General features: G+C 36.4%; 1 protein-coding gene across 1 annotated transcript in view; it reads right to left on the reverse strand.

Annotated features, from left to right (window-relative positions):
- CPT2 (Carnitine palmitoyltransferase 2) overlaps positions 1-19,918 on the reverse strand; it is a 153,521-nt gene that overhangs the window by 121,336 nt on the left and 12,267 nt on the right. The window contains exons 2-3 of the mRNA XM_090401463.1: positions 18,123-18,157; positions 2,859-3,064 (exon numbers count right to left, since the gene is read on the reverse strand). Coding sequence (XP_090257589.1) covers positions 2,859-3,064; positions 18,123-18,157 — 241 coding nt within the window. The remainder of the gene's footprint in view (positions 1-2,858; positions 3,065-18,122; positions 18,158-19,918) is intronic.

Below are 19,918 nucleotides of genomic sequence, written 5' to 3' on the forward strand. Positions count from 1 at the left end.
TTCCCATATAAACTAATGGTTCCTTTATTTTTTCAGTGTCACCACCTGGATGATATACTCTTGCAAAGTGCTCGCTCAGTAAATCCACTATATCGACTGATTCAGTGACCTCCTTCCATCAGCATTCCTTAAAATCATTCTGCCGTGTACAGTTTTTTTTTTTTTGCTTGCAGCATATTTAAAGAACTGTTTGGGATTCTTTTTAGCTTGCATAGCTAGTTTCATAATCCGCTTTTGCTTTTCTTACCACACTCGTTACCCTGCTGGCCTGCAGGTCTTTAAATTCCCTCCACAGTTGTTTCTTTTTTTGCAGCTCAAGCTTAATGGTGTTATTCATCCATTTAACCCCTACTTGTTTTACTATTCGGACCCTAGATATACAATCAGCCATAACCTCCTGTAAATGCTCCTTGACCACTTCCCATGCTTTATCGACATCCAGCCCTTGCAGTTTTACATGCCATGGCACTGAACCAAGCAATCTCCTAAGCTTGTCATGCTTGCCACCAAGGTAATTCCACATATAGCCTGTCTTAATCGAAAATTCCACACCTCTAGTGATCAAGACCTTATGATCACTCTCACCAATAGGTGGCAATATGGTCATATTCATTGCAGTCAAATTCTCAGATGCTATTACCAGGTCAAGCATTCTCAAACCCCTAGTATTTTCTATTACATGCTGTCTCAGATAGTTATCCCTTAATAACTGAATAAAATCCAGTTCCTTCCTCACATGTGTCCTCTTCTCCCTTCCAATCAATGTTACTATAGTTGAAATCCCCCATAATAATTACCCTCCTTCCACTCATTTCATCAATTTGTTTATGCATACTATCTCCACCATCTATTCCATCACCTGGTCTATAGCAGCACCCAGCTGTATATTTTGTTCTGCTAATCACAATCTCACACCAAATAGCCTCAAATGAGCTCTTTTCACAATCCTGCAATACAACTTCAATTCTCCTTGGCTACAGTTCATCATCTATCATCAATAGCACTCCTCCTCCCATTTTATTCTCTCTGTCCCTCCTAAACACACTATAACCTACACATTTTATCCCACTAACTATGTCCTCTTCCGTCAGCCATGTTTCACTAATGCCAATAACCTGTGACCAGGAAGAGCCAACCAAGGCCAAAAATTGTTCCTTCTTGTTCCTAAGTATATGAAATGCAGAGGTCCCTTTGTCCCACCCCTATCTTGAAGCGATATTCTAACTATCCCATTCCAATTACTTGTCTTTGGTACTGCCTCGGGTACATTATATACATTCTCACACTCAACTGTCTCACTGATGTCTGCATATCCACATCTCTCCCTCCTCGGTAGTTCTAGTTTCCCTGGTTCGGCACATCCATTGTCACTTCATTCAGCAACACTTTTTCCAGTCTCCACACACCAAATCCATTCAAATGCAGGCCATCCATCCATCTTGTATAAATCTTTTCGCCCATGAAACTCATTCCACATGTCCACAAATTCCACACCACACCATCTGCATAACCTGTGCATAGAGTCATTTGCAATTATGGCCCTCCTTCTAAACTCCTCTCTGTCGTACCGCGGCAACAGACTCACCATCCTAACTCTGTCACTCTTTTCTTTCGCAACCTTTAACAATACTTTCAAGTCCTTTCTCATAAAAAATGTATCTCCTTTCAATTTATTCATACCTGCCACAACTATCAATTCTTTCACCTTCTGTCTTTGCATTCTAATACCCTCACTTACATCCTTAAATTTCGCACCCGGTAAGTACGATTTAGTTAAACTCTCATCTATCGCACCTCTTAATAACGATTTAGTTAAACTCTCATCTATCGCACCTCTTAATAACAAGTCACCGTACAACACTCTTTCCTTCATTTCTGAAACTCTCTCACTCTTACACTTATTTTTCCTTTCAAACACTTGCTTATTTCTGTTAGCCGAGGTAACGGAAATAAGCAAGTTGGAAAGAGTTTTGCAGGTGCTCCAACTGCCGCTTCGCACTGTGTATTACTCCACGTAACCATGCTATCTCACTCCTTACAAATAATTCCTCATTTTTTTTCATCATTTAAACCATTTTCTCTCTCTGTATAATTGCTTTCACTCTCTCTTCGATCACCACTCTGATTGCCATCTTGTACAACATCGCAATTCCCTATCAAGCCACTATTTTCACTCACATTCTGGCTTTCTTCTACCACAACAATCTCACGACTTCACACATACTTCAATTCCTCACTTTCCTTACACTTTCTGCACAGTCTCCCACTACTATCATTTTCCATCCAAACTCCAGCCTCTTTCGGAAAAGCATACATCCCACACATATCACACTGGACAAACTCCCTCACATTAAAGTTTTTAAACAATGGCGTCGTGTTTTTGGATGCCATTAGTTTTCGTCGCACTGCCGCCATGTGCTACTCTATGAAATGTATCTTTAAAATATTAAGTTAAATAAAACGGAATTCAGACCAAAATCACACAGACACAACAAGCTACCAAAAATAAACAATACTATGTTAAGATTTAAACCAATATTCCAATTTTCATTCAAAATAATACTTAGATTTCTGGAGCTCTCTGAAAACACTACACACCATGTAGCCCTCTAGCGGCTATGATTTAACATATGATTAAATATCATGAAATATAATTAAAAATTAGCAAATCCACATTACTTGGCCATACAAGCCATCCAATTTAATACTTGAACAGAAAAAGAAATGACATTTGTATGTAAAACTACTGTTGCCTTATTTAAAAAAACATTAACTTTATGCTAGGTATTTCACTTTCATTTCACAATAGGAACTAAAGCTAGTGTTAATGTATACATAGGTTTTAAAAAAAAGTATACCTTTTCCTTCATTACTCTGAAAATCATTAACAATCCTTTTAGTTGTTCTGAATTGGCTTTCGGGTGTAATTGGCTCAAGAGCTTTTAAGTAACGACTGCAAGTTTTCTCAAGTGCCGGAATAGGAAGTCTGGGTAGACTTGCTTGAAAATGCATTGAAGGTACAATACTGTTTTGTAAGAAATCATAAGTGCCATCAGCAGTTGATCTAGAAATAGACAATATACTCAGCTAGAAATAATTTTTTCTGACTTTTGTATTTATTAATTTTTTTTTTAACTTATCAGCTTTAAAAACAAACTCTGAGAACTATTTTTAAGATGCTGAAGCTTGTAAAAGGTGCTGTTACTAAATGAAATGTTCAACCATAATTTCAATAACTTTCAACATAAGAGATCTATACCCATTTAGGATATTAGAGACCTTTTGTGTAATTTTTAAAGCACCATTATAACCAATTTACTGTCTTTGTTTTAAATGAAATTTGGTATAGCAAATCATGTGCTTTAACAAATTATTCCTATGGTCCCTACAAGTGTACTATTGTGAGAATTGATCAGATGCTATTTATTTCGGTAGATATGTGCCTACCACAAGAACGTTTTATCTGCATGACATTTCACCTCACAACATTCCACTACTCATTAACATTTCCTATTTATTTACATTAAGCTTGTTTATTAACATAAAAGAAAGAGTGCTTATCAGAAGGCTGTTTTCATTTATACTGAAAACTAAAAATTAGTGAACAGAACCTGCATGTTGGGAAACAAGTAGCTCACTTTTCTTTTTTTAAGTACAGGATTTCATGACATGCAAACCAACTTTAGTAATTAAATTATAATTATTATTATTATTATTTGGTAACTGCCATGGAGTCAAGAGACTCATCATGAAAGGCCTATTCAACCAGCAATATGTCTATGGTAATGAGCTTTGAAGTTATTTACATTACCTGCATTCATAATGCACTCTGCTCACCAATAACTTGCCATGTAACAAACTCTCATTCTTCCCATCTGGAACATCCACTCTTTTTTACAATTCTTTCTGTATTAATCTGGTATAATCCTTTAACAAACTTAAAGGTCTATCATATCTCCTCTTTTCCTCCTATCCACCAAACTCTGTAATCTACATTTCCTCAAATGCTCTTCACAACCGACACTCCAGAGTCCTGATGTCACTTTGGTTATTCATCTTTGGACCACCTCTAGTGTTTCCTCTATTACAATGAAAACTAGGTGACCAAATCTGAGAAAAGTAGTCCATGCGTGGTTGGACCAATGCCTTATAAAGAGGCACCACCATCTCCTTATCAATATATGTCAATATACTTTTTATCATAGCAGCAATACCATATGATGTGCAGTCTTTGCAGCACTTGCAATGTGCCCTTGGAACTTTAGTCCACTGTCTACCATCACAAATACTACCTCAAGATTCAAAATCTCATCCACTTTCTGAAGTACAGCTCCACCAATACAGTATGTAGTCTTATATCTCTGTACCCGAAAGTGTAACATCTTGCATTTATTAATATTAAAGCTATAACCCCGCTTATCCATCCAAGCAAAATGTCTATTCAGATCTTCCTAGAGAATTACCATCAGCACTACTCTTGATAATTCTACCTAACTTTGCATCACCAGCAAACATTTGAAGATCGCCAATAAATCCACATGAAATAACACTAAACAGTAGATCGTTAAACAGTACCCTTGAGGTACACCACTAGTCATCTTCCTTTTCTGAGACACTGCTGCATCATATACAATTTGCTGGTATTATTCAGAAAGCCAATCTTCATTTCATCTAAAACAATCATTCCATCTTCTGCAGTTTATACACCAATCAGTCGTGATAATCTATCAAATGCTTATGCAAAGTCCAAGGCAATCATTGTATATGAATCTTCCTTATCCAATGCATTAGTCACTTTACCATAAAATGTAAGCAGATTGCTGAAGCAAGACTTGCCCTTCACAAACCTATGCTAACAATCATAGAGAATCTTATGCCCATCAACCCAATCCTGTATTCTATTCCTAACCAATTTTTCCTTTGACCACAACTGCAGATATACAGACCAGTCTATAATTGGAAACTTCTGTCCTAGAACCATGCTTGTGGAGAGCTATTATTTTGCCTTCTTTCCACTCCTTAGGAACCTTTCCCATTGCAAGACTTTCATTAAATAACCAGATTAATCACCTAACCAGTCATTATGGATCAAATACACATCCTCATATGCTTCATACCCATCATATATTTCAAAGTAATATCAATGGTATTACAATTTTAATATGCACTTCGTATCCATGATAACCTTGGTGCTATAGATGTCTTGGCCAGTAGTGTGGTTAAGAGCATGGCTAACTCTTTGATACATTCTTTAATAATATGTGGCAATATGTCATCTATTTCCACATCCTTATTAACATCTAACCCTAGCTACACTTGCTACGCTAAACCTCTGATTCTTTCACCTCTAATTCTCCTAATCCTTGCCTCCATTCTACATGTTGCACAGTATCATTCATATCATTAGGACATTATGCATTTATAAATGAAATAAATTTTAACACATAAATGAAAAAGAATATAGCCTCTTAACTGCAGTTAAATCATCACACCAGAATTATTGAGTAATATTTTAAAAAATAGAAATACTTTCAAGCCTCTATGGAGTCCGAAGACTTATTGCAGGAGATCGAATACTCACAGGCCACCATGACCATTATACCTTGCTTTGAATACATTCAATGTGTTGGAGCACTCCCCACCCATTCCAGCAATGCATTCCACTTGTTCACCACTTGACAAGCAAAAAATCTCTTTTTCACCTCTTTACTCACATGACTCTTGTACACTTCCAGGGATGATCTCTAGTTCTTACATTACTCTATAATTTGGCTGCATCAATTTGATAGGCTGTTCTCACCAGCTTATAAGTCTCAATCATATCACACCTCCTATTCTTATCTGCAAAAGATTTGAAGACCACATTCTCTCTCTCAATCTGTCATCATACTCAATATTCCAGAGTTCTGAGACAGCCTTAGTTATAAATTAAAGATGCCAAGAAATTATATTCTTAGTTTCATCCTTTATCCAAATGTAAGCTAACAAAGTTTGTGCATGAAGTAACTTCATGACAGGGCAACTCGTATGTAGAGGCTAATGACTTCACATTAATTGCCTTAGTATCTCATAATGCAATGCACATATCATTACAGACATGTATAATGCTATGCATTATGGGAAGGGCAACTACCCAGACTGGTTTCGACCTTTATTGAAGTCTCATCACTATTCTTAGTTTCATCCTTTATCCAAATGTAAGATAACAAAGTTTGTGCATGAAGTAACTTCATGACAGGGCAACTCGTATATAGAGGCTAATGACTTCACATTAATTGCCTTAATATCCCATAATGCAATGCATTATGGGAAGGGCAACTACCCAGACTGGTTTCGACCTTTATTGACGTCTCATCACTAGGAGTCAGATCCAGAAGTGATACCAAGGTTGCAGAAGCCATATTTCCATATACAATTAGCCAAAAAGTGTCAAATCTTATTATTAAAATGCTCTAGATTTGAGATAGATGTTGATGTTACTTCAACCTTGGTATCACTTCCAGCTCTGACTCCAACTGATGAAACCTCAATAAAGGTCACAAACAGTCTGGGTAGTGGTCTTTCCCATAATGCAATGCATAGCATTATACATATCTGTAAGGATGTGCATTGCATTATAGATACTAAGGCAATTAATGAGAAGTCATTAGCCCCTATATATACGAGTTGCCCTGTCATGAAATTAATTCACACGCAACTTTGTTTGCTTACATTTGGATAAAGAATGAAACCAAGAATATAATTTCTTGACATCTTTAATTTATAAAATAACCAAGTGAAAAAACTTTCAGTAGACTTAGTTATTCATCTCTGCAGTGTTTCCTTAATGCCAATTTAGCTTGATGACAGATGTGTGCAAAGAAATCCAAACGAGGCCTAATTACCCTTATAGAGTGGAATTATCACCTCCTTACATGTCAGTGTTCTTTCTTTGCATTATAGTAGCAATTTTTTGGGCAACCCTATCAACTTTTGCATTGTGTACCCTGAACTTAAGTTCGCTATCTAGCAAGATGCCGAGATCCCTTACTTTCTCCATCTCCTGAAGCAAAGTTCCTCCAATGTGGTAACCTCATTCCATCTTCTCTAGTCAAAGTACATAACTTTACACTTAGCAAATTGAAATGACAACCCCCATTCTTCAGCCGAAAGTATCCTGATGTATTAACAAGGTAGCTTATATTAAGGTTAACTAGTTAATGGTTAATGTGAGTCTGTTAGCAGGAGAGCATCTCTGCTCTCCTGCTAACTGACTGGGTTCATAATCCTACTGAACAAACATGGATATTTTGAAAGTTTCAAGATGGCAAATGATTTTCACAATCCAACTTGAGACCACCACCCAGGTTATTGTCTTGAAAAAATTCTTCATTTTATCTAAAGCAGTGTTTCTGGGCCAAAGGTTAGATCTAACCTTTAGCCCACCAGAATGCACATTTACACACACATATCTATGAAGAGCATTCTGAAAGTAATATCTACATTATGACAGTTTTCTACACAAAAGAAATATGTCAATGGAATAAAAAACAAAAGACAGTAAGAAGTCTATATTTTATTTTACACTATTTCCCAACATAATCTTTCTCCTTTTCAACAGTGTGTAAAACGTTTTTCAAAACTATCAGGATATTTTCATTTTTGCACTTTTGCTTTGACATATTCATCATTTTCAAAATGGACACCCTTGAGATATGTTTCATAATATAAGCATAAGTAAGTCTGATGTAGCCAAATCCAGGATGTAGGGACGATGTTCTACAGCTTTAAATCCAATTTCTTCAACAGCTACAAAAATGAACACACGCCTGTGCAGCCTCATGTTGTGAAAGCCAGTGGTGCACCCAGAGGGAGGGGGGAAAGGGGCCCAGGAACCCCCCCAAAGAAAAGGAAAAAACACTAGAAAATTTTCCAAAAATCTTTTCCTAATTAAAATTCATTTTTTAAATTTATGTTTTGTCGTGTCTTCTATTTCTATACTACTTATGAATTAGCGATCACTGCAGATGCTCAGTCATAGGTTGCATGCAATGCGTAGTGTGTATTTGCAAATTGTCTACTTAACTCCCCCACCCAGGTTAAATCCTGAGCGTTCGGCCCCCTCCAAGATTAAATCCTGAGTGCGCCACTGGTGAAAGCAATGGCTGTTGCTCAGCACAAACATGATTCATTTCTTCAATTCCCATGAAAGTACAATGAAAGTTTATGAGCCTCTTCTCCTTCATTTTTGACGATTAAGAAATGGGCTGCCGAGTTTAAATGTTTCCATACCAGCCTTGAAGATGATCCACATGAAGGACGTCCTAAAAGTGTAACAACAAAAGAAATCATTGATCAAGTGCACGATATACTGGATGACCGGTGAGTCAAAGTGCATGAAATTGCTGACACTATACGCATTTCAAAAGAACGTGTAGGATATATTTTGCATGAAGAATTGCAAATGAAAAAGCTTTGCACAAGATGGGTGCCACGCTTGCTCACAGCAGATCAAAAACGCACTCGCATGAAAATCTCTGAACAGTGCTTGGAGTGTTTTAACAAGAATAAGATTGATTTTCTGCATAAATTTATTACTATGGATGAGACTTGGATTGACCATTACACACCAGAATCCAAACAGCAGTCAAAACAGTGAACAGAAGCCGGTTGTTCAGTGCCAAAGAAGACAAAGTGGGTTCCATCAGCAGGGAAGGTCATGGCATCGGTGTTTTGGGATGCTAAAGGGATTTTGTTTATTAATTATCTTGAGAAGGATAAAACAATAACTGGGGAATATTATTCCAATCTTTTAACCAGACTAGTTTGAAAAAATTCTTGAGAAAAGACCTGGTTTGCAAAAGAAAAAAATCATCTTTCATCAGAACAATGCACCTGCCCACAAAGGTGTTTTGGCAATGGGAAAATTAAGGGATCTGGATGTTCCAACAATTCACTATGAATTGTTGGAACATCCATCCTATTTCCCATATTTGGCTCCCTCTGACTTCTATCTCTTCTGAAAACTAAAACTCTTCCTCGCTGGTCAGCGTTTTTCTTCGAATCAATAGGTGATTGCAGCTGTAGAGAGGTATTTTGCAGATATTACTGAGAACCAACTACAGGGACGGATAATGATGCTGAAGCATTGATAGAATAAATGTATTAGTCTTAAGGGAGATTAGGTTGAAAAATAAAAATAATTTTGAAATTGTGAATTCGTTTTGTCATTGTTAGGCCTAGAACTTTTCACATCACCCTTGTACATTATCCCCTCTGTTATTCATTATCTATAAGTGCCTCCGTAGCGCAATTGGAAGAACGACGGTACGTTGTGCCCTTCGATTAGAAAAGGCATAAGTTCGATTCTCATCATGACGGGAGGAATCTTTATATGGACTTTTTCAATTGAAGGTGAGTTAGCCGATCTCATACAGAGGTAGCAGGATTTTTTCTCCCGAATACTCGGGGTTTTCATCCCACATACAGATAAGTCGGCCCTTCAGAACGCATGCAATTTACTGACAAAAAATACTAGCAGTGGTGGTGGTGATGGTTGTGGGTGGCAGATGGTGTTGATGTAGGTGATTGGTGGTGGAGACAGAGGGCTGTACAGTTGGTGTCCTCCCACAATGAGTCTTCAGAGGTGTCACGAATAATAATAATATATGGATCACATTATGAAGGAAAGTGGTATTAAACCTGATATCAAAATTGGAGATGTTAATCTCAGCTCTTTGTGTATGCGGATGATGTTATACTTCTAAATAAATCTGCTACAAGTCTGCAAGATTCCCTGACTAAATTAAATAATGGTTGTAATAGATATGGTATGAAGGTCAGCAATAACAAGACAAAGACAATGAAAATAGGCAGAAGCATTGAAAATATCAACTGCATTGTGAATGGAGAACCTATAGAACAATTAGAACATTTCAGCTACTTAGGCAAGCTTTTTAGTGAAGATGGTAAATTAAATATGGAAATAGACAACAGAATCAACAAAGCTGGTATGGTAGGAAGTCAACTGAATAAATTTATATGGAATAAGAGAGAAATTAGTAAAAACACTAAATTAGCTATATACAAGACAGCATTCAAACCAATTTTAACTTATGAATCTGAGAGCTGGGTAAGAAGTAAAACACTTGACCAAAGACTAGGGACATGAGAGTCCTGAAAAAGATTAGTGGCATGAACAGATGGCATCAATGGCAATATCACATTAAAAATAAGATTATTAGGAAAGAACTTGACATTGTCAGCATCCAGGAATGTGTTAATCTCATAGCTAATTTCAGGTGGTATGGTCACTTAAACAGAATGGGAGAGAGGAAAGATTAGCAAAACAAGTGTTATCTGCCATGTTGGCAGGAAAAAGACCCAGAAGAAGACCAAGATATAAGTGGAGTGATATGGTAAAAAGTGCCTTAGAAGACAGAAACATAAGATCTGATAATGTTGGAGTCTTGACAGGTAACAGACTGATTTTGAGGAAAATTGTAGATAAGAAGTTTGTAATGATGTAAGTTTTTCATTTAGTACTATCATATCCTGTACACCCCTTGAGGATACATATAAGAAATTTGATGATGACAATGATGATAAATATTATTTACTTATTTCCTTGTGTTCTCATGTGAAATGATGTAACCTTATGTCACAAACATCTCTCAAAGAACAATCACAATTAATTCATTTTTTCAACTTTCTCATGGCCTCCACAATGCTTTGAGAATTTATTATCATTCCTTTCACCATACAGTGCAGGTGAATAACATCAGTATTGTCCCAAAAGATAGTCATAGCATTCACTTCTGAGGAGAAAGTTCATTTTTAAACTTTTTGGCCCTTGATGAGACAGGACAGCAATATTCCACACACTAAATTTTCATTCTGGGGTCATGTTGGTAGACTCAACTTTCACCTCCATATTGGGTGCATATTGGGTGCCACTCTACTTAATGTCGAAGTAATGTGCAACACGCATATTATCCATTTCATTATACATTAAGTAGAGTGGCACCCAATATGCACACACTTTATTGTAGCCAATTCTGTAATATGGCTAACTTGTGCTAATGTTCAATTGTGCTAATGCAGTGTTCAATTTAATGATCTCTAACTTGTTTGCCAATTTTTTCTGATTATCCACCACACTGGGCTTGATGTGTGTATATGTCCATAATTACATGGATACACTTAAAGCATATCAAGAATATACTCTTCGGTGTATACTTTTGATATATTTTATCCATGTAGTTGTTTGGGTAGTTAATGCTACTTTTCTGCTTATAAAAATCATCAGTTGTGGTTTTTGGCTGCCTACTTCAAGGTCAGTCATTAATGTCAGCTCAGCCATTGCTGTTGTCTAATTGTTTGTGTACAATGATGTAAGTACTCAAGTTGTTAATCTAGTTGCCTCACCATAAAAACCTTGTAAATCCTTGTAATATGGAAACAACTGTACACTATGTATAAACTATAGCAGAAGGATAAAAGAACAAAACAAGACTAGAAAATTATCAAAGCTACTCAAGCACCAAGTGCTATGTGCATGCAAGCATTACTTTTAAAACTCCCCTCAGAAACATGGCTAATGCCTAAACTCCTATGAAGGCTTTTGGTAATTTTTTTTTATGAATCTTAAGTTTCTAATAAAAATTACCAAAATATTCCAGCCATCTCAATACATCACTGCTGTTCTAAAGGAAATTCAATACACTATACTGTGTTCCTTTTGCCCATACAAATTTTCTGTAGTGAGAGTTAAGTGTATTAGCATCTTGAATCATGTTTATTCACAGACAGAGAAACTGAGATATAATGTGGATCATTAATCATAAAACATTATTTAAGAACAAACTGAAAGTCTCATATTCTGATTATGTGTGCATTATTTTCCATCCAAAGCCATGCTTTTGTGGTACAGTAGTCCTGATGTGATTACAACTGTTCTTGGGATAGGAGCCTAAAGAAATTATTTTTAATGAACTAATTCATTTAACTCATACATCAACATTGGGACTGTAGTATATTAGAGAATGACAAACATGTCAAAACTGTAAAACTTCGTTTTACTTAGATATGAAATTTGTGTCTATTTTTCTTGTAACTTTTGCCACATTGTCGTATATATTCTATTTATCTGTAATCCATTATATGGATGCTTGGACATTGATGATTATTATTCATTGTTTAGTGGAAAATCAGATGTCTAATGCTAATAATTAACTAAATTTATTTGGCCAATTAGAAAAATAAGCTAATATTTTACCTTGGTCAACAGTCAAGTCACCTCAGCAGCCAACACCTAAGGATTGGAAGTTTTTCCACCTCAGTATACCATAAATTACACATGTCAAGAAATTATATTCTTGATTTAATAATTTATCCAAGCATAAGCAAACAAAGTTTGTGCCTAAACTATTTTCCGGACTGGGGCAACTCATATAAGAAAGCTAATGACTTTACATCACTTGCCTTAGTATCCCATAATGCAAAGCACATCTCCTTGCAGACATGTATAATGCTATGCATTATAGGAAGGGTCACTGGCCAGACTGGTTTCTACCTTCATTGAGGTCTCATTAGTGGGAGCCAGACCCAGAGGTGATACTAAGGTTGAAGTAATGCAGAAATCATATTTTCATATATGTAGCCAAAAGGTATCACACCTTATTATTAAAATACTCTGGATTAGAGAATAACTTTCTCTAATCCAGAATTATGAAGTTTTTCCACTTGATATCTTTTGTTTACAGTATAACCAAGAAATTATATACACTTGGTCGCCGACTTACGACTGACTTCCGTTCTGGCTGACAGGTTGTAAGTTGATCTGGTTGTATGTCGGCCATATATTTATTAACAGTATTCTTTAACCTTTCTAATCTTTTTATCATCTTTATAATTTATCTTTATCTTTGAAATTTATAATTATGTATATTGTACATAATGTGAAAAATAATACTATACTGTAAACACAAAAATACAATCTAAAATTAATGTAAAAATTAATACAAATGACATTTACAAAATCAATTTTTAATCTTTGCTTGTGCTGGGTTGTGTATCATCAGGGTCATGTTCTTGGGTTGAGGTAGGAGATGTTCTCTTGATGAGGAACATGCTGAACTTTGTTTGAACAGTTTGTTTCTTTTTTTCTTTATATATCTCACAATAACAACGCACAGCATCTTGAATGATACGTTCAACCTTTGTGAATCGTTCGATATTAGGGTCAATTGCTTTGAAACTGGCGAGAGCTTTATTCAGTTGCGAAAAAGAATCTGATAAACTCTTTGCAGTGAATTTCTTTTCTGGCTCCTCTTCTTCTTTCGCTTTTTCTTCTGACACTCTCTGTGCTTCCAATTCAATCAACTCTTCACCCGAAAGTTCTTTTATTTCACGATCTAGCAATTCCTCTATGTCTTCTATTTCATATTCTAATTTAAGATTTTTTGCAAGTTTAACAATTTTTTCTGTAATCATTTCCAGTTCCTTTCCTTTTTCAAATCCTTCAAATGTATTCACATAACATTTTAGATACTTTTTCCAAATTCCTGACATACAATTCTTTGTTACACATTCCCATGTAGTCGAAACATTCTTGATACACTGAAGAATGTTGCACTGTTCCCAAAAGTCTCGCAAAGATAAATCAGCATCAGAATCTATCACTTCATTGGCTTGTGCGAATGTCATTCTGAGGTAGTGAACCTTGAATGCTGAAATAGCACCCTGATCCATGGGTTGAATAAGAACGGTTGTGTTAGGTGGCATAAAAACCACTCTAACATCATGTTGAAGGCCGTCCAGATGAAGAGGGTGGCCAGGGGCATTGTCCATAATCAATAAAATCTTGAAAGGGATACCTCTCTCTCTCCACACAATATTCACGAGCCTGGGGAATAAAGCAGTTCATGAACCAGTCTTCGAACAGTGCTCGAGTCATCCAAGCTTTAGGGTTTGAAAGGTAGTAAACGGGCAGTGTGTGCTTGTTGATGTGCTTAAATGCATGAGGGTTATCTGAACGATAAATGAGAAAAGACTTCAGCTTAAAACCCATGGCATTCCCACCAAGCAACAAAGTCAACCAATTCTTAAAAGCTTTGAATCCTGGTATCCTTTTTGCTTCTTGGCACATGTATGTATGATTAGGCATGCATTTCCATTGCAAGTCGGTTTCATCTACGTTAAATATTTGTTCTGGTAGATAACTTTCTTCTTTGATTAAAGAGTGTCAAAACTATCAACGAATTTTTGGGCTTCATCTTCATCTGCTTCTCCTGTGACACGTACATTATGCAAAGCAAATCTTTTTTTAAAATGCTTAAACCATCCAGTACTAGCCTGAAAATCTTCTGTGTAATCATCTCGGCACGTGATTTTAAACTCTGAAACAGACTTCTAGCCTTCACTTGGAATGTGCAAAGGCTCAGTGTTTCTTTCCGCCTTCATACTTCTGGATAACTTTCATTTTAAACTCTAAATCAATAGTTTTCCTTGACTTCTTAGCTAGTGTATCTGTAGATGAAGGCATTTTCCTTTTACTAGACTTTTTAAGGGTAGTGTTTCAGTAGAATTTTAATTAATACACCACATGCAACAGATGCTTGAAAGCAACTGAGTGTATGTGAGAGATAGTTATCGTATCGCGGGTTATTATTATTTTTTTTTTTGTGGTAGTAAGTGCGGATGGTCTTAAATCGACGACTAGGTGTACTTACTTTAATCCTTTATCCAAGTGTAAGCAAACAAGTTTGCACCTGAACTACTTTCAAGACTGGAGCAACTCGTATAAAGAAGCTAATGACCTCACATCATGGTGTGACACCTTTTGGCTACTCGTATATGAAAATATGGCTGCATTACTTCATAATATGAAATATGAAATGCAGAAGCCATATATGAAAATATGGCTTCTGCATTCCTTCAACCTTAGTATCACCTCTGGGTCTGGCTCCCACTGATGAGACCTCAATAAAGGAACCAGTCTGGGAAGTGACCCTTCCCATAATGCATAGCATTATACATGTCTGCACGGAGATGTGCTTTGCATTATGGGATACTAAGGCAAGTGATGTAAATTCATTAGCTTCTTTATATGAGTTGCCAGTCCTGAAAATAGTTCACATGCAAACTTGTTTGCTTACACTTGGATAACGGATTAAACCAAGTATATAATTTCTTGGTATCTTTAATTTATTGCTCTAATACTTCTTCTTCATACACCTGAATTTCTTCATTCAGTGAAGAGGTAGCAGTGAACTCCATGTTGCATACACTAGGTTGATAGCTTTTAGCCAATGGGCACTCATTAGTTGAACAACCTCTTCGGTATCTGTCACCCTCACATCATCTTCATTCAGAAGTTATTCTTTCATATTCACTCTTTCTTTTTGTTGCAGCATCAACAGAATTGTTGTGGATTGTGTGAATTTAGCTTGCAGAGCTAGTCTCTTTTTCATACTCAAATTTTGCTTTCTGTGCAACAGTTGTGACTATTCTAGCCTCCTGCTTATAATTATTATAACAGACATCATCCTTATTCACATGGTATTCCTTCCACATTATTCATGTCTTAAAAATCTCTTGCTTAATAAATTTGTGCATCCATTTGACTTCTTTCCTAGTTATTCTTCGAACTCTCCAGACACATTCTGATATTGCGTCATTTAAGTATTTTTTAAATAGTTCCCATGCACTGTCAATCCAGCAACTGATATCATTCTGCTGAACTTGGTATACTCCTGAGTTGGTCATATTTCCTGCTTTATAGTTCAGCATGTGACCTCTTCTGAATGAAAGATCCATAAACTTAGTCACTTCCCAAGTGAGTACCATATGATCATTGTCACCAACCGGGGGCAGGATAGTTAACTGAAACAACCTCTGACATTATAATCAAATCTAACACCCTTTGACCTCGAGTTCCTTCTGCCACATGCTGCTTGAGGGATTTGTCTTGCAACAGCTCAATAAATTCAGTTTCATTCTTCTCATGAGATTTTACTGCTACCCAATCAATGTTTGAATAATTGAAGTCTCCGATTATAATTACTCTTTTCATGCCCATTGTCTCTATTTGGTGATGCATTTCTTCATCACTAGCAACCAATCCACCAGGTGTGTAACAACACCCCAATATGTAATTGATCTTGTTAGATTCCATCTCACACCACATTCAAATTCATTCCCACATGAAATACTGTTACTAGTACTACAATCATAGGTTACAACACTAACTGGATTCAAGTCATCCAATATTATTAGCAGCACACACACACACCCCCTCCTATCTTTCTATCCTTCCTAAAAATACCATACCCTTTACACAAAATACCAGTTAGCATGTCTGATTCTGATAGCCAGGTCTTAGTAATGCCAACTATCTGAGGCCCCAACATATTGACCAAGGAAACAAATTCTATCCCTTTGTTTCTGATACTCTTAGCATTCATGTATTAACATAATAATATACCTGCATGTTCTTTTGTATGCTCTTGTCTGCAGTCTGCATGACACAGCTAGACAACTTGCATATCTCTATTTTTGTTTAGTGTCTTATAAATGAAGACATCTTTGTACACATTTGATGGGCCCAAACTGGATGAACACAAAGTCAAACTTGTTCTCTCCTCATAATTATTTCCATGATAATGCTCAGTACCAGCATTAGCATAATTATTATTATTACGGGCGACTCCGGGGAGGGGTCCGCCCTGGGCGGCACTTTGAACCTTTTTGAACTTTTGCAGTTAATTCTAAAATACAGTATCGAGAACTCAGTTCCAAATATTGTAATACTACTGCGAATTTTCCTCACAACTGCAGTAAGTGTCACTAGTTGTGAGAGAAGTTTTTTCTAAATAAAATTGATTAAGAATTACCTACATTACTATGAAATAGACTTCGCCAATGTCATCAATGATTTTGCTAAAAGAAAAGTAGGAAAAATAACATTTTAGAGTGTTGAAATTAAAGTTATACTTCAAAAATAAACATAGTGTTTTAATTTATTTCCCTATACGTTGTTTTTGACTTTCTGTAGTCTTTTTGGTGTGTATTGAGAGGAGGGAAAAAACTTAGGGACCACCCTGGGTGGCAAAAGCTCTAGCTACACCACTGGTTAAAACAGATAGTACAGCTAGCATACAACTAAATGAACAGAGAAATTTTGCCCATTATCTGCATTCCAGCTGTCATGGAATATCAGACCACCACATCAACATGGATCAATAGATCAAATGAAAGAACCCTCCATTTAAGCAAAAGTCAATACAACTCTGAAAGATTATTCTTGAAATCTACCGAAGTACTGCAACATTCACTAAGTTTCAATGAAGAGGGATGGCTCACCTTACCCAAAATCTGAGAAACGATCATCTTGAGACCTTCAACAGAAAAGCAAGATCCCATCATCACACAAAGAGAGTGCAAGTTAGGACTTTGGGATCCTACTTTTACATTTAGTCACTGTTTGCTTTTCTACTTGTGTATCCACACGCACAGGTAGTACATATCTTTACATCCATGAAGATACTCGTTTAATGGGATGAATAATTATTCACCCATTAAACCTAATAATGAGACCTAATAATTTGATAACTAAAGTTAGCTAATTATCATTCTTAGAGGTGTTTGATTAGGGATCCCAGACGTCCTGTAAAACATGGGATCGTCCCGTTTTTGGCTAATGCATCCTGTTGTCCGAGAAAACTCTTCGGGACAGCTTTTTGTCCTGTATTTTAGAGTTCAAGACTGAATAACAAAATCGATGAGTTATAATTTCTGTTCTATTACAAACATCGCTCTTCATCATTACAGGGAACTGTAGATGCGTTGTTATTTGTTTACTTATACTTAGTAAAGTGTGTGCATAGTAAACCTTACCACACACTTGGAAAGTTAGAATCATTTTGTAAGACTGGCATATGTGATACATGCGCATACTAAACTTTCACCCTCAGTCATAAGTGTCCCGTATTTTTTTCCAATGTATCTGGGATCCCTATGTTTGATCCTCTAAATAACGAGTGCTAATCAATGTCAAAGCATCCATATCCAATTACTGCCCCACACCTATACTATAAATTTCTGTACATTACCAGGAAGGGAGAAAAAATAAAAATACTTACAATTCACGACAGCTATGGAAAATGAAAACAGATCCCTAGAAAGAAAATTCATGTGTTATAAGTTCCTGAAGTTTTTAAACAAAGCACTCATAAGATTTAAAAATATCACACACACACATGTGTGTGTGTGTGTATAATCATTATACAAAATTCACTGGTGTCCAAAAGCTAAATATTAACTACAGTTTTATGTGCGTGCATGTGTGTGTGGTGTGTGTATATATATATAAGATTTAAAAATACCACACACACACATGCCATGTGTGTGTGTGTCATGCAGCTAAAGATGAACTACAATTTTACCTTCATATGTAAACATTTTCATGGCTACAGCCAAATGCAGACAAAAATTTAATGCCACCATACTAATAAATTGTATTACACAAAAAATGTGTTATAAATTTCATACTAATTAAATTGCAATACATTTTTGGCAAAAATTACAAATTTCCTAAGGACATAGTTAAGGAATTAATGTACAGTGCTTACAGAAAACTGTGTAGAGAGACATTTCAGTATTGAATATGTCTGCCCCAAACTGTGATGTACCTAACAACGTTGTACCAAGCTTAGCACCAAATGATTCAGGAGTTCTTGTGGCAAACTGGCCCAACCCTCCTCCTCCTTCACAGCAAGGATAAGGCCTTGTTTTTTTTGTTTTTTTTTGGACGGGAATTTCAAGCATCAATATGTCTCCTTACTCCATTCCAAATGTGTTCTATGTGACTGAGATCTGGTGGTGGTGGTGGTGGTGGGGGGAATGCTGGCTAATCAATTTGATTAATATCCTCAGTTTGCAGAAGTATCTCCACTGTTCGTGTAAAATGTGGTGTGGCATTGTTATCCATACAAATGAATTCTTCATGTACAGCACTACGGAACAATCGAATATGACATTGAAGAAGTTCGTTGAAATATAATTCACCAAATAATCCCTTTTTCCAGCACATCCATTAAGCATAATGCCTCCCCACACCATGACCCCAGCACTGCTGTATCTATCCCTTTCAAGAGCATTCTCACGATGGTAAGCAGTATTACTTTCATGTCAAATCAAGTGTTGCCTAGAATCAGAGAAAATGACTCTCAGCTGTAAAGAGTACATTAGGCCACTGGTGTCTTGTTCAATTTTTATGGATACAACACTACTGAAAACATGCTGTATGATGAGCTGTGGATAAAGGTATGCAGACTATAGGCCTTCAGGCATGTAGGTCTACTTGTTTCTGAAGTCTTGCCAGTTTGTTGAGATATCCACTTACCTGTGCTTGAATGGAGCTGACTTGCTGTGGTGCGTTGATTATGTTTTGCTATTATAACCAAAAATCTGTCTTCGTGCTCTACAGTAGAGTGAGGGTGACCTTTTAGCATATGTCTGGAAAACATTTCATTGGTTTGAAATGCTGCCCAGAGCCTGAATACAATGCTATGTCAGATTCCAAACTTGATGGCAATATCAGTAATTCTGTGGCCTTCAAACTTTCCAATAATTATTCCCCACATGAAATTATCCAGATGATGTCATTGAGATACCAAAGAGATTCAAAGTTTGCAACTGTATTCCTTCACAAAAAGAGCTTCCTTCAAACAGAATTCATTTAGCACAGCCTGTTATATACTTTACTGCTTCGTTGATAGGTGTTTGACTGATACTATCAGTCAAACACCTATCCTAGTCCATTTTCCATATGGACATCCGAGTAGGTGAACATGATTACTGTGAAAACATTGTACAGAGAACAGAAAAGTGATCAATTCCATACATGTTCTCTTCGATGTCCCATGTAACCAGTGAA

This window comes from Typopeltis vanoorti, chromosome 12 (genome assembly GCF_054136105.1).
Source record: "Typopeltis vanoorti isolate ZY-2024b chromosome 12, IOZ_Tvanoo_1.0, whole genome shotgun sequence".
Lineage (NCBI taxonomy): Eukaryota > Metazoa > Arthropoda > Arachnida > Uropygi > Thelyphonidae > Typopeltis > Typopeltis vanoorti.